General features: G+C 42.0%; 1 protein-coding gene across 1 annotated transcript; it reads left to right on the top strand.

The window, feature by feature from the left end:
• Nucleotides 1–538: 538 nt before the first annotated feature.
• On the top strand, nucleotides 539–24,702 carry tshz3a (teashirt zinc finger homeobox 3a). Its single transcript, XM_077516629.1, has 2 exons — nucleotides 539–964; nucleotides 20,505–24,702. Exons 1-2 carry the CDS (start codon nucleotides 925–927, stop codon nucleotides 23,813–23,815), a joined length of 3,351 nt encoding a protein of 1,116 aa, XP_077372755.1. The 5' UTR covers nucleotides 539–924; the 3' UTR covers nucleotides 23,816–24,702.
• The last annotated feature ends 708 nt before the right edge of the window (nucleotides 24,703–25,410 follow it).

Raw genomic sequence — 25,410 nt, 5'->3', positions numbered from 1 at the left:
CAACTGATCTCTTCAAAAATAATGACAAATTTATATCAAAGAACTTATTCCATCACAAAAAAAAAATCGTTTCTTTGCAGCTCTTTTATGTTTTTCCTATCCTCACGTTGCCATGTAGTCACGGGGTAAACAAACTGTCAAGATTGAATAAATGAACGCTGTAAGTGTAAACCCTTGTCATGAGAATACTCAAATTCAAAATGTGTCACAACACATGAGTCATAATGACTATTTTCATTCCACTAGTCCCCCGTTTATATATATATTTTTTTGTCATTGAGATTATTTGTATCATGCATGGATATTGTCAAATGTTCAAAATAATACAAATAATAATAATAATAAATAACCCTTTCTTTTCTTTTTAATCTTTTTTTTTTTTTTTTTTTTTTTTTGAAGGAGAGAGGGAAAAAAAATGGAGATGTGATGTGACTCACACGTCCAATAGGTAGGAGGATACTTGTGGAAATGAGTGGGGAGAGAGGGGAGGCGTCCTCTCGCAGCTCAGCCTGACAAGTAAAGAGTTAACGGGGCGGTGGGTTTGCCCATTCTCCACTTTGAGTGACGCGATCATCTCTCTTCTTCCCCCAAGTTTTGCTTGTTACCAGAGCGGGCGGCCGAGCTGCTTTGGACGCAAGCTGCGTGGTGTGTTTCCGAGCGCGTGCGCACGCGCGTGTGTGCCTGCTTGTGTGACATCCTCGAGCACAATCACACGGCCGACAACGTTCCTGACGTGAACGCACCACCTCCAACCAGAAAGCATGATGACTTTTTCCTCTCCGGCGGACTCCTCGATGTTGTGCCCAGGCGTGAAGCTTTCTCTCTGAGCGGAAGGTGGATCTTCCCGAAGACGGCGAGTGGCTTTGTCGCGTGTGGAGAAAAAGGAGGAGTTTGGCGGAAATCCCCGCAAATACACAGTCACAAATGCCACGGAGGAAACAAGAGGCGCCCAAGCGCGCGCCAGGTACGTATCTCACTATCACGCGTGTGTCAAAATAGCTTTAAGTGCCTCGCATCGTGTTTATTTTACTCCATAGTCTGCTAACAACGAGTTACCGTTCATATTCGTATTACAAGGGTGGACGTAGAGATCCCCTTTATCCTGCTGGCATAACTTCTTTACGCAAGCTAAAAAACAAAGTCGGATCCGTGCCGTGCTTTCTCTCTTCTGTGGGCAACATAAACAATTTTGGAGCAGACAATGAGAGTTTCGTGGGCTGGAAGGAGCCATAATCGACAGTTGCCATGTCCGATTTGACGGTTGATTGATTGGCTGTCACGCGGCTTTGATCTGATCCCTCCCGATTTGCATCAGAAAATCACTTCCCACCATGTGCTGCAGGCCCCTGACGTCACGTTTAAACCACTTTCAAAGGATCTGTGTACTTTTTCGCCTCCCCTCTAGCACACTCGCTGATGGTCAAGTGACTCACATAAAAGTGAGGAGGGGGGAGATATCCACACGGTCTTGTTTTTCAATTTATACATCGCATTTTTATTTGTTTTTATTTTTGCATTTTTTGACTTACTACAACAAATTGTACTGACACACTAACGTGTTTACAGGCTGACAATTGTATATTAAAACAACAGGTGGCGCTATAGCCCCTGACTGTCATTTTAGCCAACCCGGGAAAAAAAGTCAAAAAAATGTTTGATTTATATTGGATTAAAATACTGTGATCAGGTATGTGGAAATGGAAAACCTTTATTTTAATTTTGTGTTATTTATTTTTAGGGATCTACATTCTTTTGGGGGCAGCACAGTGGGTTAGTGGGGAGCAATTCCACTTTACCATTCTCGGGAGTTTGAATCCAAACTCCTGTGTTAACTTTGTTCTCTGTGTACTCAGGCTTCCTCCCACACTCCAAATATGCATACAAGGTTTATTGAAGACTATAAATTGTCCTGAGGTGTGAGTGCGCATGGTTGTTTGTCCCACCTCTCACCCAAATTGGGATACGCTCCTGACAATAATGACAATAAGCGCTATAAAAGTGGATGCTTGGTCGTAATCTTTGTTTGTTGTAACTAGCGAAAAAAATCTGGGCATAATAATGCTGCCCAGAAAAGTTGTGTAGCACATCTTCTCATAGCTGATTGATCGCATGTTGTTCTTCTTTCGAGCACAAACTAGTTGAGATTGAATCAGTGGCACCTATGTTGGTTGCAGTCAAGTAGTGCACTCCCATTTTGCCACAATCCACCCCTTTTAATCAACAATCAATTCTACACGTTTTTTTTTTATATATAATAATCAATTCCACAAATTAGTTTGTCCATCCTTAATGGGACAACAGAAGTGCACTCGAACATTGTACCCATCAAAAAGCAGCACTTTGAAAACTCTTAAGCCTGAATGAAGTGCTCCAAAAGTCATTAGCATGTACACAATTGGCCAAAACACATGTTCTGTAAAAGTACCCGTACTTGCATGAACCTGGTTTGAAACAACTCACACACACGCACGCACGCACACAGTAAAAACATCACACTCCCGTGTGCACGTGTTCACTTTGAACACACACACTCACACAAGGGGAGGTGGGAGGAGCGGGTAAGGGGTTGTAAAAGGAGCTGTGTGCTATGTAATGGAGGGGAGGAATGGGTTTGCTCTGTCAGACCGGGCCGCCACAACGGCTTTGTTTCATGTTTGATTTAATTGTCTCCACCCTGACAGGCCCATTCATCAATGGTTTTAATGGTCAATCAGAGACAGGCTGAGTGAGTGCTCCCATTCTGTTTAGCCATAAGCTGGCCCGGGCTTTTATTTCATCAAAATGCCCCAGCCTAATGTACATGCTCACTGGCTCAGAGTGGCCGCGGGGAGCACATAAAGAATGACTGAAAGCTTTCTGATTTCAGATCAGTGAGAAGGATGTTTTGTTCCTCCTCCTCTCTCGCTCTCCTCCTGCCCGCTACACGGCTGTTTGTCTGTTGATGAAAGGGAATAAAAGGGCTGTAATACAGATCGTTTGGTGTTTGTAGAAAACAACTTTTTTTTTTTTCCTCGCTGCAACCACGCTTCTTTGTGCATTCATTCATCCATCCATTTTCTTCCTTTTTTTTTCACACTCCCCTTGCACCCCTGTCAGTCAGCCTGTGCAGCTGCAAGTTATAAAGTTGTCAACTGTTCAGTGGCACACAAAGGGTGATGATGAATTGATTGCAGCACAGAGCGTGGTGATAGAGAGAGCAAAGAAAAGGATGACAGATGATGGGCCTTGATTAGGGACTTAGGGGGAGAGTCGGCCCACTGCAACCTTGAGACTTGCATGAAAAATCTACCTCCCCCATACACACACACGCAGGCGCACACCCTGCTTTTGCTCCCTCATTGTCTCTCAAGCACACACACGCACACTCTCCCTCTCTTGCCATCTTCTGCGCGAGTCGAAAACTTGTTTTGCCTGCTTCATTAGCATCGGTCCAATTAGCCGAGAGGCTGATGGAGTCCTGACAGGCCTTGTGATTGGAGATGACAAGCTCGGGGTGCCCAACCGAATGAGGTTTGCCACCACTTTGATGTAATCAACTTGATATTACACAGAGCTGCTCGCCTTTGGTTGTGCTGTAACTCAATTTTGCGCTGCAGGTGACAAATGGGCCGTGTACCTGCATCAGGTCTGAGTGGTCTTAACAACCGGGGGCAGCCAGCTTTGTAACCTAACTGAGAGAACGTGGATGTGGAAGTAAGAGCCCTCATCCTTTGTTTCCGATGACGCCTGTGGAGACGGTTGCAATAATTTGCAAACTTAGCAAACAGGCAACAACGGTTCTTTTACAACTTTTAGAGCAAACGCATCATGAAATGGTAAACATGTGCCGCATGTCTGCAGATTTCTGCTCATTCTTTGCGGTAGGCGAGACCAGGGCATGATGTCACACTTTTACATCTTTATATATATCTTGGAATCATTGCATCATATATAAACAAAATGTGTACCAGATGAAAGACTAAAGTCTTATGCCATTTTCATATTTTGTGTTAGTGCAGTTATTAACAATCAAACAGACAGTGTTAACATGTAACATGTTGCTCCACCATCAGTTAAGTTGTCTCACTATATGGGGGTAAGTCACACTGGATTCTGCAACTAAAAAAGCAAGGACAAAATTCTTATTCTGTTTTGTTTTCTTTTACTTGAAAGTGAACATTGAAGTCAGCTTCAGAACATTTTTCAACATTGACCTTGAAAAATTTGTTGAACATAATCAGCAAACGTTAACATAAATTATTTAACATGCGTTAGATTAAGCTCCTTCGGATCTGCTGTCATGTAGGCCATGGCTCTCCGCCTTTAATGCCCGTTTTGCCTTGCTTAAACTAAAAATTAAAATTTATATTGAATTACAAACAAAAAAAGAATTGCTTCATCATGACACCAGTTGTGAAATGTGGACGTAGTCCCAACAACTGGAAGATGCATTTTTAACACTCAAAACAAACCTATTTCCTCACTTGACTCATCATCCAAAGGGCAATTCTGGCTTAAACAATTTGCCAACAGTGCATTTTTCATTGGTCCATTTGCATTTGCGACAAGTAACCCCAAAATGACTGAAACATGTTTCCCCAAAGTACCATGTTGGCTAATATTAGCTGTACTTTAAAGTTAGCTTAAAAACAGAGCTAAGGTACTAACTAAGGTATGACAAAATGCCCGAATCTCACCCCTAATGATTCCACATGAATTGCTGTTAGAATTTGTATATGGATGGTGCTTGTTTGAAAATATATAAAGTTAACATATTTTACTTTAGGTTGTGTGAAATGGAAAAAAAACCTGGCGCTCATCGAAGCTCACAATGTGATATTTTAGTCTGAGACACGATATAGGAAGAAAACTGGTACAGTATTCCACTTTTTAGTTGTATTCTCTGATGGCAAAGATAACTGCATTGTGACAACTTACCAGTGTGACAAAAAGCCCTGGTTTCCCTTATCCCTAATATTTTGCACTGGTAAGCCACCATTAGGGAAAGCGGCACTGTTTTTTTCTATGAACTTGTGTGACTGTTTTTGAGACAGAAAGAGGGCCAGGGGAGGTAGTCCATTTTGGAACATCCTCCATGGCAACGGTCTCTTGTTTTTGCAGGGTCAGTTTTATGAGTGCCAGACTGGCAGCCATCACTCATGAGCGTGTGCGTAAGTGCAAATCAGTGGGCATCTACTTGCTGATTTGTTGGCTTGGCTCATGCTGTGTGTGGTAGGGATAGACGGGCAGCGAGGTATTTGTAACCGCAGCCCACTTGCTTGGATCACCTTGTGTCTTCTTTCCATATGCCAAGTTAGGAACGCAAATACAAGTAACCCGGAGCACACATTGCACACACGTGTTGTGTCCACGTTGTAAAAGTAAAATGAGGTAAAGTGTTTGCATTTCTCTCGGCCCACCTGCTGTTTTATCTGTGAGAAGTGTGGCCTTACAGAGGCAGCAGGGGTCAACCACCCGACTTTTAAACAACGCGACAACTTTTATTCACAGGTGTAAGTAAATGTTTGGGCCTCGCAGGCCTCCTTGCTAATGAAAGTCTTTTGGCTGGATTCCGTTGAAGTTGAGTCACGTCTGTGATCTATGTGTCTGATAAGTGCATACCTAATGAGGCTGTGAGCACCAGTGGAAGGAGGAAGGCTGACAGAGTGTTTCCCACTGGTATTGACAGATGCCTTTTTGTTTTTGCCATGGGCCTTGAATCCATAAATCCTGCCTGGGTAATGATAACATTGCCACCCTGCCAGGAAGTGAGTGCAAAAGATGAGAAAAGGCAAAGTGGGGGAGGAGAAGGAGGAGTTGTTGGTGTAGGGGTTGATGAGAAAGAGAAGAAAAGTGGGGTGGCAAAGTGGCCCTCCTCTGTTTTTAACACACACTTGACAGATGTCAGGCCATTGGTTTGGGCTCTGGGATAAGAAAGAAGCGCACGGTCACAAATAGAAAACTGTTAGCCATCCACTCTTCCAGCTTTCAGTGCTTTCAGACGAGGTTTTCAGCAGGGACTGCTGTCTGGGCACTGAGTAGCAGGCTTTGTAAAAATAGTCCCACCGCTCTTGTGATAGATGCAGCTGCATTGTAGCGACAATTGGGACGCGTCGTAGCACTCCAAGCTCCACCAGCCCATCCGCTCTCGCTCTCGGTCCTCGCAGAGGTAGAAAGCCTGGCGGGATGTGTGCTCGTTTTGGGGAAACTGAGCCGCGCTGTTCTTCGGGGGGCCTGAAACCCAATCCAGGAGGAGAATAGCCCGGCCATGCCAGAGAGCCGATTTCCTTTTCAACAGAGTCATTTATCACTGACCCACCCTTCGCTTCTGACACGGAGACGTGTGTCATTTATCAAACTGGCTTTAGCAGACACACATGGGAGGGAGGTGGATGCGTGCGGTGTGGTAGGCTGCGAGAGAGTGAAAAACAGAGACAAAAGAAAGAATAGGGAATGAACAGACAGGAAAGAAATGACGTGCAAGGAAAGGATCCCTTTTTTTATGCTCACGTTTGAGTGATTTTTCTGGGAAGCTTTCCTGAAAGCTTCAAGAAGTTGGACTAAGGAAGAAGAGACGGTTGAGTTACCCTAAGCTAATGTTTTGACGAGTGACAGAATGTTCCGCAATGACTGAAGACGTCTTTATGTAGGGGGGCAAATAATGTACTTGCATACAGTCCCAACAAGTGTTTGATTTGTTTTTGTGCACGCATAATATATACAAAGTGAGCTCTTTCAGACAGGCTTTGTGTGTGCATGTGCGTGTGTGTGACCATATGGCGCCAGTGTTTAATGTGGTATGTGTGCGTGTGTGCTTTCTGTTCCCTGATGAGCAGGGCTGACAGGTATCACTCACTCAGCAGCCTGGCCTTTAAATGAACCCGGGCCGCTCTGCTCTCCCGTGGCCCTAACAGGCTCTCTGAAAGATGGATGCTTCTTTAAAAATCAGATTAATGATGGATACCAGGCTTATGGTGCCATTTATCATGAAGAATATTATTTAGGCCGGTCGTGTATGGCTGTAACTGGAGAGCCAGGACGAGAAGAAGCAGGGTGGAAAGCTTTAGACAGACACTCACTGTGTGATGGATGGCTGAGCTCTCTCTCTGAGTGTTACTAGACACCAGTGCCGCAGCAGTAGACCATAATCAGATAGCCCAGGGATGTTTATACCGAAACTACACTTCCAGCATTGGAGAGTTGCTATATGAAAGGTGTAATCTTAGAAAACAGAAATCAGAACCTGAAGGGATTGTTAGGAACGGAGCTAGAGTTTGTGACCAGTCACATCTGGGCATGCTCTTTCATCAAGATACAGAGTCCATGTGTTTTAATGTATGCATTCTGTCTGTAAAGTAAACCATTCTTGCATTACACTATACTTTTTCAGAGACAATGGAACAGACAGAAATACATATTTACATTTATCTGGGCAGTGTTTAGTAGATTTGAACCGAATGCTGTGAGTGTCCATCTTTCCCAAACACCCAAAGTCCGTCAACTGACCATTACGACCTAAATTTGCCACCTAACCTGATTTGCGGTTAAATTTGTGAGCCAGTATGGTCATCTCGCGAGTTGAAAGTTGAGGTTAGCTCTCCAATTCTCCTATGGCCCTGCTGAGATTTTCTTTAGCACGATACGGGACCCACAGATGATCAAAATGCTCCACCATCATCAGTATGTGAATGAGCTGTTCACTTTACTTGTGTGGCTGGCATTGTAAAAAAGTGATTTGAGTACCTTGAAGGTACAAAAATACCCAACTACCACACAACCAAAGGCACAAACTGCTTTGTCAATGTAAAAATCTATGGTATTTGGCACAAAAACCTGTTTTTTGTGTGTCTTTCACCTTCTCCTATGCCTCGAGATTTATGATGGCCGTCCATGTTCTAGCTCTGTCCATCACCTCCTCGTTGCTAGGCAATCATGGCAGCAGCTGCGTGATGGGAAAGGGGTTATGTTGTCTCTGGCTTAATTTCCCCACCCCACTACACTCCATCCTTACTCTGAGATTCAGCATTTGTTGCACTTTTTTGGTCCATGCTCGTGTAAGATAAGCCATATGCTACAGCCAGTCAAAATTTAGATTTAGACTATTTTTCACAGTGATACACTCTAAAAGAGTCATCATAAAATTTGTCACTGGGCTTGTACAAATATTTAAACTGTATATCTGGAATAAAACAGAAAAACAGTAAGATTCAGTCATGTGAGCTTTTGCTATGTATATCTGAGATTTCCTACTGCGTGCGCGTGGTCATTGAATGCACCGAGAGTGCACTGCAGCGTGAGTGCTTGCTTTTCTTTTGCTTCTCCGCGAGAAATACTTTTTTCTTGTTTCGAAACGTTTCTAAAACTGAAAAACACATGTTTTCATGTATTTATTAAAAAAAAAAACATGCATTGTACCCACGCAATGGGATCGTTCTAGTCCCAAATCTTTTACCAGAACGTAGTACGAGACCGTTTCAGCCCACTTTCACCCCTGGTTGTATCGTTAGTGGTACTGATTTTCATGTCTGACACTTTTATAGTTTGGGAACCTGTTTCTACACTATTAGCCAAAGATGAGGTACACTCACATTGGAGTACAATAATTCACAGTTTGGGGTACTTTAGTGAAGAGTACATTGAGGGAGAGAACATTCTTTCTTACCCCAAAATCCCCTAAAGACAAACTATACATGTATCGACATCAATGCTAGTAAAAGGCCAACATTTCAACATGAAGTCATTCAAACCACTGTACTATCACACTGACATGATATAGCCGATGCTGTCTTAAAGTAAAGTTCACGGGGGCAGATGGTTTTAAAAGCCTGCTGTGTGAGCCGGTTATGAAAACATTCCATGGACAAGTTATTCGAAGTATTAGGTACAAGACAAGAATCAGACCTGCTGCACCTCATTTGAACTCCAAACTGAAAATCTTCTTTGTTTGTCTATTTTTCCCTCCTATCTTGTGACAGATTGTCTGGCTCCATTCACACATCCTAAAGTTTCTTCAATTGCCTTGTTAATATGAGGCCTAAACAATTAAGACAAACGTAAACAAAAGATAATCAAGCAGAGGGATTGAAAAAAAAAGTAGAAGGTACGTGCAATAGTGTAAAAAAAAAAAAAAAAAAAATCACAAAAATAAGGCAGATTTGATGTGCATGTGAGACTGGACCATTATTGTGTGTTGATAAACTTTGTGACACTGTGTTGTCATTTGTTAAATAATCACGTAGGATTGGGTTGGGTTTGGTTTATTAAAAGGACAGTGTGCAATAACATTAAAAAGATGGCTGCACCAGATTTAGCAAAATGCTAGTTTCCATCTCTAGTCCTCATAAAAAAAATTACATAACAGCCAAAAATTACATACAAACAACATGCGAAGTACCAAAATTACATTCAACCAACATATGAAGTATCAGATAAGTAGTACAGCATTATTAAATTACAGATCTTATAAAAAGAGGCAGAATTATACAAAATAGCAATTTACAAATCTATAACAAGCATATAATACATAAATCGTAGATAGGTGAGATATATTGATTGAGGCATTTTTCAACAAGGATCTGATTGTGTAACGCTACTCGAGGTTTCATCCCTGAGTTTTCGCAAAATCGCAGGTGATACATTGTATTCTCAGTAGAAGGTATACAGAGTCATTTGTGTGAAATGCATTCATTTCCATGCCTTAAATTGTAAAGTAGTGCATACTATATGACACGCTGGACCATACGTATTTACTTCAGCAAACACAGCGTTGTGAGTGATGTATCTTCTTCTGCGCATGTGGGGCACTTTGGGGATGCATAACGTTCACACAGCAGACAGACTGAGGTCACAATTAATAGGTCATGTGAATGCAGATTTCTGACCTTAAAATGGCCATTCTGACTTTAAAGTCAAACTAATGGTAGTACTAATAAACTCACTTTAAAGTCAATATCAGAATTAATAAAGTCAGAATTCAGACTTAATGAATTAATTCTGAGATTAACTTTAAAGTGAGGCTTCTCACTTTAAAGTCAGAATTCTGAGATTGAAGTCAGAAGAATTCTCAAGTGAGAATTTTTAGAATAAAGGGAGAATCCTGCCCCCTCACTGTCTCTAATCTTCTTCCGTAGGTTTGCATTTTAAATATCTTGACATCAAATGGAGTTGTGCAATTATTTCCCATGTCATCATTAACAATTATCATATAATAATTTAAGTATAGAACACCCCAGACTGCTCTGGGTGTGTTGTTCGAAGGTTTATAATTTACCGTAACATCAATGCTATTTGGATTATCATGTCTGGCGTTTACTTTGGGATAGCAATTAGGTACACAGTAAATTCTGTAGTGTAAATTTGACTCTATTTAGAGTAAATTTGACTCTCATTTAGATAGGGACTAAATTGATTCAGTTTTAGAGTAAACTAAGATTTACAATAGGAAGAGAGTACAATAAAAAAAAGGAAAAAAATCAATAATTATAATACTAATAAATAAATAAAATAAAACTCACTCAAGGGTTGAAGTACTAACTCACAACTTTCAGCTTGGGAGACTGCCACACTACCACCTGAGTTATGCCCCCCCTGTTGCCTTTTCTCCAAGACACGAGACATCGTTTTTGGTCTTTGGAGTTAGGAAGATTCCATGCAATCATGCAATCAGCTGCAGCTAACATGAGCGATATACTAGCAGAACGCAGGACCTGCGTGGCTCGTGGAGTAGCTTGGCTGTCTCCCAAGTTGAAGGTTGTGACTTCGTTCCTACCTTGAGTCACTTTTATTTCAATTTTTTTATAATTCTTTATTTTACTCCCTTCCAAGTGTAAATATTACTCTAAAACTGAATCTGTTTGGTCCCACTTTAAATAGAGTCAAACTTACTCCACTGAATTTACTGTGTAGCTGGTGTGTTGTTTAATCAGTTGTTTTACATCCAGTTTTATAGTAAACTGCATCTGGGAGGTGAAAATTAAAAACGTGAAGTAAAAACATTTTGCCTTTTATGTGGAGAAGTGTTAGCCAAGTGCACATACCCACTACAGCGGGTGAAAAAAACGTAACAAAAAGTATTTTAAAGCGAGTTACTATTTCACCATTTGTCAGATCCCTTGAATGTAGATGAGAAGACGTTGACAGTATCACTATCACTATTGTGCACAAACATTCAGCAGAGGCTTGCTGCTTGAGTTAACATCAACACAGTTTTGGGTGTTTAAGTGAATTAACATCAAACTAGGGTTGCCAGCCGTCCCTTGAAATACGGAATCGTTCCATATTTAGAAATGTAATGCTGCATTTGAGGATGGTCGGAAGTTGGACTTTTCCGAGTTCAAACCAGGAAGTGTGTACGGGAACGCCCAATTGAAATTACACTTGCGAAGTCGGAAAAAAAGAAGGACCCCGAGTTCACCGATGGACTACAAGTGACGTCACTCTACCATGGTTTCCCCTTTGGTAAAACAGACCATTAATCGTTAAATACAATTTACTTGAGTATAAAATTAGATCGCTTTCTTCATTCATAAATATTCAACATAACTTCACGTAACGCAACGTATGTGACCGTATGCCGCTATCTCCCGGCATGAAATTATACGGTGAACTACTGAAATGTATGGAATGCTTATGAAATAAGAGCAAAACAATAAATGAAGCAAAATTACGAGAATGGAAGTTTGCTGGGGGTCAAAATTTAGTTTTAAGAACCAAAATAAAAAACAATTTACCACTTGTATCCACCATTTTGGCTGTTTTATTTTCGCCTCGAACGCCAGTCGGAGCTGGGAAAAAACAACTTGGATATATCCAACTTCTGTCCGTTCTCGAATGCAGCATAAGTACCGTATTGAGTAACGTGAAAATCCAAAAATCATTGATTACGTTTATGTCAAATCTATGGAATTAATAAATAGCAGTGCCCTTTATGTTACAATTTACGGTAACCTTCCAAGGACCTCCTGCTCTGTGACCAATGAGCTGACAGCACATTCATTCACGTATATGACAATACAAGAATCCGCTCATCTTATTGGTCGACGTAATGTTGTTTGCGGAAGTACATAGCAGAAGAGCGTTGTCGGTGTAAGATGTGATCGGGCTGCCAGATCGTATCGGGGTCGCCTAACGAACACATCCCACTATAGGATTGGCTGGAAATTATCCAGTTGACGTCAAACATTGGAAAGAAAATATTAAAGATGTAATTAAAATAACAAAATGTACGGACTGAAATTGTAAAAACGTAAATAAACCTAAGAATATAAATGCATAATATATTGAATAAATAATAAAATAGATTGACTAAATGATCAATGCACAAAATAATTGTTGTGTTTCTATTATCATTAAGAATGTTTTTTTGTTATTGTGATTGATTTGTCAACAGCTAAAAAAAGAAACCAAACCAAAGCTAACTTCGTTAGCGCTGCTGTACTGACTTCACCGGCAAGAGCAAAGGCACTTCAATCTATTATTTTTCCCACTCTTAAAGTATCGTGCTTTTAGATTTTTAGGTTTATTTACATTTTTACAATTCTAGTCCATAAATTTTGTTATTTTGAACAATTGTAAACGGACAATTTCCGGACAATCCTGTAGCGTGACGTCATCTGCAGGCGACCCCGATACAATCTGGGAGCCCGATCACACGTTACACCGACAGGAGCAATCCGAACCGCAGCAGAAGTGCTACCCCGAATAAAAAGGCAGAAAAATACAGAAAGGACTGGGAAGTAAAACACATGGGTCGAGAAAGTGGGAGAAAATATCTGTCAAGCGCACTGTACTGCCTGCTGGTGTACTTTTACCATGATGGACTGATTGACCTCAAGCCAACATGCTTCCAGTGGTGCAGGACACATGCGGCATACTGTACAAGGCACAACAAAACTAGGGGAGCCCGAGAAAAATGTGTTGTCCGCCAGACAACACCAGCGATAGATATGGTATGCAAAGAATGATTAACCTTCTGATCAAGGCTAATATGGATTTGTGCAACGAATATCTGTGTTGTATGGAAAAAAATAGTTGATTGATATACGCCACTAACTATAATAAATATATAATAAAAGTTAAAAAAATAAAAAAATAAAAAAATTCTAATTTACAGGTGACTGCTGGAGAGTAGCCCGTGTCTATCACACTGTAAGTATGGTTTGAGATATAACTCAGCTGACTGTGCTCTAACCCTGACTCTTAGAACACTGAATGATGATGATGAAATATGAAAGAAAAAAAAACGTAATTAAACGTGGCATTGATCTGTTTGTAAGTTACACAATAAATGTTCTGCTTATTATTTATTTTTTTTATATTAATTTATACAGTTCTGTCTGAGAGATATTTATTTTGATCTAGGCCAGCTGGAATAGGCTCCAGCACCCCCGCGACCCTTGTAAGGAATAGTCGGTTCAGAAAATGGATGGATGGATGGAAGTTAATATTAGTTTTTATTAGTGTTGTTCCGATACGGTTTTTTGGCTCCCGATACCGATACCCTGCTTTGCAGTATCGGCCGATACCGATACTTAAGTTTTTTTTTCCTCAACATGAAAAAGCTGTCCTGCCATTGGTTCAGAGCATTCAAGGGCCAATAGGATATCTTAGATCGGCATGCAGTGAACATGTCACATATCAGTGAATGTCGTGCACGAGCAAGTCACAAGATGCTGCATCCAAAATCTTATATTAGCGTTGGAATTAATGGTATCGGCATGTTACTTGTGAGTAGTCCCCGATACCGATACCACTGTTTTTATGCAGTATCGGTACCTCTGCCGATACCAGTAGCGGTATCGGAACAACACTAGTTTTTATTCAAGTAAATTTCTGGATAATAACTTTTCCATGTGTTTATATCATTCAAAAATATGCTTCCTATTCCATTCAGGTTTAAATAGTCAAAAAATTGTTTTCCTTGAAAAAAAAATAAATAAATAAAAAATCACGCCTTTTGAAGGCTGTCAGATCGGCCGTCCTTGTCGATGATGTGTCCCTTTTTTATTTTCCAGTGAGTTGGAAACCTTACATCGAACAAACTTTTATCTTCATCACCGTTTGTCCTATCATTACTTTACGGTGGCCAAGTGTCTTTTACTGATTTGGCATGATCAGTTAAACTTGTCTCGGTTCATATTAAAGTCTCTCAAGCTAACTTTTAGCATAGCTTGCTGCCTGTGTATCATCGATAAGCACTGTCAGCAGTGATTGAGTGGAGCGTGAAGTGAAATGATTTTGTTGGTAAATGTGGGGGGGAAAAAACCCTAAATAAATAAAGAGGCCAGATCTTTTACTGTGTTATTGGTCTTTAAGCCACATGATTATAAATTTACCCCAATCCAGTCTCTCTCTCACTCTCTCTCTCTCTCCAGTCACACATATATACAGTCCCACAACACCCACCGTCCCCCATGTGAGGTATATTGACAAGGTTCAGCCCTAAGGTTTGCTTGAGGCCAGAATAATCTCTCTGTTTTTCCCATCACCCGTATCACACATCCTGCACTACAATCAGCGGACACAATGTATTCACAATGCCATCAGGGGGTAGAGAACACACAGGCACACAAATAACAAATGACAAAAGGCCGCAAGATCACAGTAAACATGATCGTTTGTGTTTTGTAATGTCACAGCACAGGAGTGAATGACTAGAAAATCAAATTCAATGCATTGAGCCCCAACTGTTGGAAAATACTACATATATGACTGCACAGTCAATTTATGATCACGCTCCTGCCATAGTTTGCATGTTTTTGTTTTTTTTGTTTTTTTTAATTGCTTAAGATTTGTTTTGTCATTACGCTGTAAGCAACTTGATTTAGAAATCGTGCCTACTTCATCCTCATTTCTATAGTTTGAATGTGTTTAATACAGCGCAAATTACAAAAGTGTAATTGAAAAATGTAGCCGTTAAATATATATATTATACCAGTGAGCCATGTCAGCTTCTGAAGTGGGGATTGGTTTTACTCATCCACTCATGACACATTTGTGTGTTTTTTATTTATTTATTTATTTTTCCCCGAGCTTGAGTATATTTGCTCTATTTGAATATGTTATTAAAAAAAACAAAAACAAAAAAAAACATGTAGGATTTTTTTTTCTTCTGGATGTTTTCTTTTAGTCGTATCTGTCTCTCTCACTAGTCAGTCTATATATTATTGGACTGCTGCTATTTTGACAGGACTGTAATTATTCCAACCTTATTAAAAAGTTTGAGGCTGCAGGGAAATTTGATATAAGAGGTTGAGGTTTGCAGATTGCGGTTTGTTTGATTATAACTGAGGTGACTTCCTGTCCTGTTGCATTTAGGGGCCGTTTCCTGTGCCTAAGAGCCCCTCATGGATGTTGTTTTAAGGGTTGCATGGTTAGAATACTGTACTAATGTTAAGAAACGAGCTTCATGTTGAACTTTCTGCGGTCAGAGCCCTGCCTTCAAATCATCAAACATCATCTTGGCAGCTCTCTGGAACTTCCTTTCCACTTGAACTTGAAATTCCAAACTTTATTTATGATGCATTTTTTACTGTAGAAAAACACTGCCCAAGAAAAAAAAACGTGCCTTAATCTATTAGAATAGTCGCTAACTATTATTGCTTCATCCCCCCGTGGTTTTCTTTTCTTTAAACTCTCCATCATTTCCTAACAGTTTTAGTCATCTTTACTGTATGTAGGGACCACCCATGTAGATAACTTCCTCTCCCCTCTGCCAGCTGCTATTTCTGCATCGAGCAGTTCACTGTGTGATTGCTGTAATTAAACTCAGAAACAAGACTAAACATTTGTGAATTGTATTTCAAATGATTTGAAGCAATTAATAAAGAAAGCAAATACATTGGGACATTTACGCTAATGTTTCTGACAAGAGCTACCGATTCAATATTTTCTATTTTATATTGTATATTTGGTTTTACCTCTTTTGATTTGAAAAGATTGCAGTTTGAGCCAGACGCAGGTAAGGTTTTTAATGACGCATCCTGTTTACTACGTTGCTCTTGGGTGGGATCTGGCTCCCAGATGGTTTTCCCAGCTGTGAAGGCCCCACCAATAACGAGCACGCGGATCATCTCGGGACTGATTTTAGAAAAGCACGAGGATTTAACAGCAAGATTGTAAGAGAAGTAAATCCTCATTTGGGGGGTTCGCCATAGAATCACTCATAACACTCGTGCATGTATGGTCCTTACTTTGCATTTACATTGAAACACTCAACATACTAAAAAAAACGTGTTAAATCAGTGATTTCTGCCTTATCAGCGATACCTGATGAACCGCCTAACCCATGGGATCGAATCAGACATTGAGCGCATTAGCACCTCCCCGCTGATTCACCCCATCCCATCCCTGCAACGTGTGTTGTTCCTGATAGTCAGAGCAACACTGCAGCGTTTCTATCAGATCATCTCTCCCTCCTGGTCAGCGGCCCTCATGTTTACGTAAATGATACTCCACAGGAATGCTTCCTGCATGCCAAGATGAGACTGTCTTTCCTCATCGCTTGCATTCATGTGCGTGTACAATTGTGTTTGGGCAGGAAGGGTGCTGTCCTAACTGACTGACTAACTTTATTTTCACAAACATGAGGCGGATTTGAGGCCGTGTATCAGGAGGTGAATTGTAGTTTCCTGTGCGCGGCATATAATCAGATGCCACAAAGCAACAATGAGGTAGGGCTGCATACCTCAATACAAAGAGTGACTTAACAAATCTGATTTGCGAACACATTAATCGATCCTTAGCTAATATTGACACGGTCAATAGAGAAACTGCACACATACTGAGCGGTGTTTCTAATATTTTGGTGAATGACCTTTCAATAAAATGAAGTGCATTTGTACACCACTGCTTCTACACACAATTGTAAAGAGATACTTGACTCATTTATCCATTTTCAGCAATAACAAGTTCCTTTTTTTCCATGTACAATTAATACCTTTAAAAACACATTTTGCCACTTGCTGTTGTTTGAAAGTGACATCACAGGTGCTCAGGCAACAGCCAATCATGGCTCACCAGTTTTTTTTTAGGTTTGGTCATGTGACGTTTGTAAACTGAGCCATGATTGGTCACATTTTTTTTCGTTTTTGTCACGTGATGTTCACAAACTGAGCCATGATTGTTCGTTACCTGAGCCCAAAACACACGTGATGTCATTTTCAGTCGACAGCAAGTGGCAAAATGTGTCTTTAAAGGTATTAATTGTACGTGAAAAATAATCACAAAATATTAACTTATTATTCCCGAAAATGGCTAAATAAGTCAAGTATCCCTTTGTACTCAGCTCATGTGTATACCCAATGTTATGGCCAATTGGTATGTATTGAGACTCTAGGTTCAGAATTTATATAAAATATAGGATGTGTAATAATAATTATAATAATTATAATAATAATAATTTAGATTAATGCACCTTTCACTGCTACCTTTCAATAAATACATCTTAGAAAAACTTTTTATCCAAAACACAAACAAATGTATTTCTTTTGATGGTTATTTTTCGAAGCTGCACCAGAGGTTCTCCCCCATTTTTGTGCCACAGACCGGTTTCATGGATCACAATATTTTGATGGACCGACATAGAAATAAATAAAAACAAATAACTTAAAATATGTGTCGACATTGCGCTGAATGTGGTTATTTTAATTAGCTTAGAGCACTTAATTTGAGTCTCTTAAATTAGTCGGTCAAATCTTGGGGTAATGGGAAACAAACGTCACCCATGTGTTACTACTACTGTTAGTTACTGTTAGTTATGACCAGTTGAGTTTGTTTTTTTTTTGTTTGTTTTTTTGTCAGCTTTAGAGGCTCTTCCCTGGCCCATTTGCAAGCATGTTGCCACCTAGAGTTGACTTGGCAGGCGAGAATTACCTGTAGTGAAAACTCCGTAGGTTAAGTAACTTTTACTGCAGTGCTGATATTGTCTCTTAAATGCAGCTTTCGTTTTCTTAGAATTATAGTCCGCTGTTCTGTCTCATCAGACCCTTTTCCACTTAACCAAAAAAGTCCTCTAAAGAGATTTGCTTTTTACTCATTTTGCTAGCTCGTGAGATTGCTTTTTTACTAGCATACCATGTGACCGAGACACGCATGTTCAGTACAGGTGAATGCACCTGATTTCAAAAATAAAACTTTTCAGGCTCTGATGACCATGTGAGGCCTGATAACTAATGTGTCACGGATCAGTACCCATTCCCCTGCTTGGTGGTTGGGGACACCTTTGCTATCCAATATTAGGAACACCACACATTGGTTCTAGACCATATGCTAACATATCAAGGAGATAGTTTAATAATCTTTGTTGTTTTTTTATACTAAGGGAGCCTCTATACTCCCATCACCTTTTATTAGCTTGATAAATCACCTCTGTTGTCAGTCAAGCCAGGGAGAATAATTGGATGTGGTTGTCGCCCTACGTGATGGATTATCAGTCATTGGGGATTAAATTAACAGATAGCGCTCAGACATAATGGTTTTTGTTTTGCATTTTAAATTGCCTGGGAGCACAGCTACACTCTGTAGGTTTTTATAGCTCGTCCTTTTGGACTTCACTCCCCCACTCTGCAATTTAGGCCTAATGACAAATGCACATTAATAGGGCTGCAGTCCTTTACAAGTAGTAAATTTATTCTACAAACTTTGAGCACAGCGACCCTTGGGAACGCTTGCAAATGGTGGCGGCGTAACATTAAATAGGTTATAGCATTAGATGCATGAACCTGTCAGACAATGCGCAGAGATGTGTAGCATACATTTTTATTGAGGGAGAGACAAGTGACCTGACAACTTGGTCAAGTGGTGTAGCAGCCTCGCCTGATACAAGCTGACATCTGTGACTAGTTAGCGGGGATACAAACACATTACAGCGACTACCTCATCCTGACTGGATTTCCACTTTCAAATGAGAATCTGACAGCAATTCCTTCCAGAGGAGAAGCGGATGAGAACCTAAAGTAAAAGGAAAGAGGGTGTGGGCAGTCGCTTGCCTGGTAGCAATGTTCCCTTGCGTGTTTGCCCGAGCATGAGCAATTTAACTCCTTGCCCCTTTCTCCGTGCTCCCAGACCCCTCCCTCCCTTCCACTTCCACATTATCATAATTGTGTCCAGAACATGAGGGGCCAGGGAAGTGATCATGTCATTTTATTTACACCCTGCTTGGCCCTTTTTACCAACGACATGCCACCGACTGCCAAACGGATTGGGGCCCGACGACATCTTTTGATCAGGGCTGTCGGGGCCTATCAGCCTAGAATGGCAGGTAATGGATACCCAGTGACAAACCAAATCTCTGGGAGGACGGAGAGTGGGCCGCACCTGCCAGGTCTCCATTAGGCTGGCCAGCGCTCTGGAGCTGCCTACTGACTCAGCCCCCAGGGCCTAAATCAGACCAGCGCCAGCCACATGGATGTCTGGAGATTGGCTGTTAGCACTGGAAATGAGAGTTATTTCTGCTATGACATTTTTGTTTAGAGAGGACGTGCGTGTGCGTGTGCATGTGAAGGGGCAGAATTTAGTCACGGTGTTTGTGTGTTCAAATGTGGAATTTAGACTTCCTGAGTGAACAAAGTCACTACATGTAGCAATTCTTTGTAAGCTATACTAGTATTCGAAAGGCTTGGTTGACATTCAATCTAAATAGGTGTACAAAAATGTGCAGACACACTGTTGGGATAGTTGTGAATGAACTTGCATTTAATGGAGGGCTGTAACCCATGTGAAGTATACACAATAAAAGTCAGTCAGGGTTCTTGAATGCCACACTTTATTTTGACTGTCTCCAACTTGTTTGATTTCTTGCTCTATTTAATGATATGCAAAATATGGTATTGCAATTGCATGGCAGTTAAAACCTGTAAAGATTTGTCGCATGAAACCAACTGTGCACATTACAGAGCTAATGAACTCTTCAGCTCACTGTAGGATGCATATCTGACATGTCGAACTCGCATCAACAAAATTCAAACGTTCCTCTTTTGGAACTCTTCATCGTTTGCTATTACGAGCGTCTGTAAGGGTGTGTGATCAGAGAAAAGGGCAGATGAAGAGGCGTCAGACATATTAACTGACAGATGGAGGTTGATCCAACTCATTTATTACCCCAGAGGAGAATGCCACAGTAAGATTGGGCTTCATTAATTTCAGATTTAGTTTTCATTTCAAGCTGTTGTGCCCTGAGATAAATAAAATGGTGCATTATGTTTTTGCCAAGATATTTCTTTTTTTGTTTTCCTCCAATACAGGGAGTGAAAAGAGGAGAGGCATAAGTTCCATGTGGCTGGGGTAGTATATAAATACAGGCTCGCCTAGAGGAAAATAACACCTCAACGGTTGATGAGGTGAAATGGGATGACTGTAATTTCTCAGCTCAGCTTTAAAGGCTCCCACACAGATGGCTCATTTATCCCGGGGAGTCCTCGGGCACACATTGCAGAGAAACTTTTTTCAGTTATTCTAACACAGCGTGTTGACTCCTTGCAATTTTACTCATCTTGTTCTTTCTCTCTTTGTCTCCATTTGCCCTACAGCCTATTCTCCGGAGGAGCTGACAAAGCACCCTGCAGAGGATGAGGAGGCGGAAGCAGACGACCTGCCCTCAGCCCCTCAGGATGACCTTCCCATGAAAGATGAGATTGTGGAGAAAAGCGTCGGGCCTGCCAAGGACCAAGCATGTGACCAGGAATCAGTGGGGGCTGCGGAGCTGTCAGGGCAGGAGATGGACAGCGAGTCACATGTAAGCGAGATCAGTGATTGTCTCTCAGACTTTGATAGCCCCTCTCGAAAAACTGAAGGAAACTTGGGCACGGCGCCTCTAAATGGTGGCGCAAAGACACCACCCGTTGGTATGGACACTTTGGAACATATGAAGGCCATCTACTCCAGCTTCCTAACTAGCCCTCTGTGGGCACCGCTGAACTTTAATACAAAACCGATACAGGTGCCACCATCTGCTTCGACAGAGAAGCCAACTCGCAGCAACAGCACCAGTAGCAGCAGTAGCTGTAGCAGCAGCAGCTATGACTGGCATCAGTCAGCAGTGGCAAAGACGCTTCAACAAAATCCTCCCCAGAGTCATCATACTGCCCAGTCTGAGCCGAGCCTCTTCAGCACAGTCCAGCTCCACAGGCAAAATCCAAAGTTGTTCGGTTCGATTTTTACCGGGGCGAGCAAGTTCCGCTGCAAGGGCTGCAGTGCTGCTTACGACACACTGGTAGAGCTGACAGTTCACATGAATGATACGGGCCACTATCGGGATGACAACCAAGATAAATCAGGAAATGGCGCAAAGCGCTGGTCCAAGCCCCGCAAACGGTCTCTTTTGGAAATGGAGGGCAAAGAGGATGCCCAGAAGGTTTTGAAGTGCATGTACTGTGGCCACTCCTTTGAATCACTGCAGGACCTCAGTGTCCACATGATCAAGACCAAACACTACCAGAAAGTGCCTCTGAAGGAGCCCATGGCCCCCGTGGCCACTAAAATTGTGTCTTCTAAAAAAAGGGGACTTCTGGGGCTAGAGCTCACTGCCTCACCACGTTCTAGAGAAGGAACCCCAAAAGCAAAGCACCCGCATTCAGACTTGAGTGAATCTTCACAAAAACGTTCCTCCAGCCCCTACACTGCTTCTAGTAACCGATATGCTCACCAGAATGGTGGTAGCTATGCCTGCCAGTTTGAATCCAACAAATTCCAGATCCTCAAATGTATGGAGTGTGGGAGTTCACACAATACATTGCAAGAGCTGAGGAGCCACATGATGGTGACCGGGCACTTTCTTAGGGTGACGAACTCTGTAGGAAAGAGAGCCAAAACGCTTCCCGAGGCCACCTCCCCTAACCCTGGGAGAGTAACCACACCTACGGAGCCAAGAGTTCAGTCCGTCCCACTGGCACCCTCCACCTTCTCTCCTCCGCCTCTTCAAACCACTTCAACTCCCCCTGCCAGCTCTCCTCCTCTCAAAGAGATCAAAAGGGAGGAGGTTGAGGAGGAGTGTACAAAACAAGAGGACCTTGGCAATGAAAAACAAATTGTCATTTCAGTCAGGAAGGAGGAAGATCCAGAGAAAGAGGAAAAATATGATATCTCAAAGTATAACTACCTTACTGAAGATGACCTGAAGGAGGGTCCTAAAGGGGGCTTGGATATTCTGAAATCACTGGAAAACACCGTGACATCAGCTATCAACAAGGCTCAGAGTGGGAATCCAAGCTGGGGGGGCTATCCTAGCATTCACGCAGCTTACCAGTTTCCTAGTGCCATCAAGCTACAACAGAGAAGCATTGAAAAGAACTCCCCAATGAAGTTCTTGTTTAACGGTGGGGACGGCGTGTTGTCCTCCCTCGCCAGTAACCAGCCTCTAATTAGCCCACCCCTTACCCAGTCTTCCCCATTTCCCAGCAACAACTTCCAGGCGATGGAGGATTTAGTAAAAAAAGTGACTGAGAAAGTCGCAAAAGTAGAGCAGAGGGTGAAGCGATTGTCTCCCAAAAGGGAAAACCATATCTCCCCTTGCAAAAGTGAGGCTAGTGAATTGCATAAGGGTGAAGAGGCTGACTCACCTCGGGAATTGAGGGCACTCACCCCAGCCAATAGTGACAGGGGAATCCATAGCGACCGAGCATCCCCGGCAACAGAAACCAAGAGAGAGACGGCAGTCAAATCCCCTCACGCCTCCGATTTAACATGCAGCACTGCCATCATCACTGGCCATACTCCTCCAGAGCAGCCCTTTGTCAATCCTCTAAGTGCTCTTCAGTCAGTAATGAGCATTCATTTGGGGAAAGCAGCCAAGCCCTCCTTGCCAAACCAAGATCCCCTGAGCCTGCTTTCCAGGTTCAGCCAGAGCATGGCCGAGAGGGCCGCTGTGGCTGCCCCTCCCCCGCAGCCTAAGAAGCCTGAAACTGTAGTTGACAATAGTTTTAGTCAGTCCAGTGATGACCAGCCTATGGACCTCACAAAAGGCAAAGGCGAGAAAGGAGTATCTGTGGCATCGGCTCCCTTAACACCCTCATCCACCGCCTCCTCCATCTCTCCCTCCTCTCATGTCACCCCTGTACAGCTAACAGTGGTTTCTCCCTATACATCCAACAGCCCTTTGCATGAGAACGCTTTGTCTGATATCTCAGACATGCTGAGAAACCTGACACAATCCCAGCCCACCCCAAAACCAGCGTCTCGGTCACGGGTGACTGATAGAGTCGAGGGCCTGGTCTCCGCGTGCGACGATGACGACGGAGCCCTGCACGGCCACAAACGCAAGGGTCGACACTCCAGCTGGAACCCCCAGCATCTCCTCCTCCTGCAGGCGCAGTTCGCCTCCACATTGAGACAAACCTCCGAGGGGAAATACATCATCAATGATCTCAGTCCACAGGAGAGAATGCACATATCTCGTTTCACAGGTCTTTCAATGACAACCATTAGCCACTGGCTGGCTAATGTCAAGTACCAGCTAAGGAGAACGGGCAGAACCAAGTTCCTGAAGAACTTGGACTCCGGTCAGCCCGTATTCTTCTGTAGTGACTGTGCCTCACAGATCAGAACCCCAACAGCATACGTTGGTCACCTGGAAGCTCACCTTGGCTTTAGAATCAGGGACTTGGCTAAGCTCTCGCCAAAACAGACTGTCAGGGACTCCCACACTCTCACTGAGAAGATCGCGCCGCTGGAGCCGTACGCGTCGCCACAAGATGACTGCAGTAGCAACGGCTCTGTGTACCGCTGCCAGCTCTGTGTCCGCAAATTTGCCACTAAGCATGCCATCAAACTTCACCTCAGCAAGAGTCATGGAAAGTCTCCAGAGGACCACTTGCTGTATGTGTGCGAACTCGAGAAACACTAGTGTGCTCTCATCAGTCAAAAACTGGATTATGTTCAATGGAATTTGTTGGAAACAACAAGTACAAATTGTGGTATAATGCACTAAGATGCCAAGAAGTACTACTGGTAAAAAGTGTCAGCACAAAGAATTTACGTCTATTCGGTCTATAGGATTTTTGTGTGTCTCTGTATTTAAAGAAAGTGTTTTAAGATCAAATTTGAATGTCCAAAATATTCAACCAAATTTATTGGTAATTGTGCCGTCTGTCTCAATTTATGTAACACCTTTTGGTGTGAAAGACAAAAGGTAAAAAAGGCCAACAAATAACTTGAAATTAATGAGCTATATTTATTTTGTATTTTTTGTGATTTTATTTTGGTTTGATTTTTTTGGTAAACTGCATGTTCAGATTCTTACATTTGTACAGTCCTGTTCTGTCCTGCCCTGAGTTTTAAAATGACACTTCAAATTGGTCTTCTTATAACAGTTTAAAACAACCAAATGCCCTAAAAAGCTCTTACAATAAATAAATAAATAAATAAATAAATAAATCTGCCAAACAGCTAAATTTTATTTTTAAATGTATTTCTATGTCTATCTTTGGATTTTCTTGCTGATTGTAAAAGATTCACTGTACTTTGATAATTAAGTGAGAGACAAAATCCAGGTCTGTTTATGTAAAAATGTACATATAATGTATATGCTTACACTTGCTGTTTAAATTATGCATACTTGTTATATTTCTTAATTTAAAAGGACTATGACTATCCACTGGTGCAGAGCCTTGAAGAAGAATAAAAGGACAATGTTTTGCACACTAGTTTTATAAATGTTATTTGATAAAGAAAAAAACAACTATGTTAATGCATTGTGCTTCTATTATTAAACCGAATTAATGCTGCATAGAATGATTTGTTTCATTATTTTATATTTACCAGCTCTATTTGCATACATAGTAATATTTTTAACTGCCAAAACAAATTGTATCCCAATATTTTCTGTGCCGCTTGTCCTCACTACCGCGAGCTGTAGCCTTTCAAAGATGACTTTGAGTGAGAGTCGGGGTCACACGCAAATAAAATTTACTGCAACCTCTCGTCGTTTGATCGCAGCGTTCAGGTGCGTTCGTCTTTAAAATTCCCGGTGATTCCTTTGTCGCCACGTCGGGCCTGGCTCTGGGGGTGCGAGCGGTGGCATTGCCTGCAAGGCGTCTGGCAGGTGTTGCGTGCTGCATGTAAACCACCAGATGTTTCTGAAACGAGCCACTGGAGGAGGAGGAGGCAGCAGCAGGCGGAGTGGGCTGATTACCACGGGGGCTTGGATGCCATCAGGAGCCCCAGGCACAGACAGCAGATCTGGCACACACCTGTACTCCAAGACTGTCCCTTGGAAAAAATAAAGGGGATGGTGTATATGCGCATTGAGACAAGCTGACAGTGGTGCAGAATGCACTGACAGGTGCTATTCCCTCAAAGCACACTTTTGGATCTCACAATAATACTGGCAGGTGTTGACGCCATCAGAATAGTCAAAATTCAGGCTCAATGCCATGTACAAACTTTGAATGTTTCACAGCAGCATGTGTCTACTTGAAAGGAGAAGTCAACCCCAAAATG

This window comes from Festucalex cinctus, chromosome 3, assembly GCF_051991245.1.
Source record: "Festucalex cinctus isolate MCC-2025b chromosome 3, RoL_Fcin_1.0, whole genome shotgun sequence".
Lineage (NCBI taxonomy): Eukaryota > Metazoa > Chordata > Actinopteri > Syngnathiformes > Syngnathidae > Festucalex > Festucalex cinctus.
Note: the sequence above shows the minus strand (reverse complement) of the source record. Positions and strands in the feature narration are given on the sequence as shown.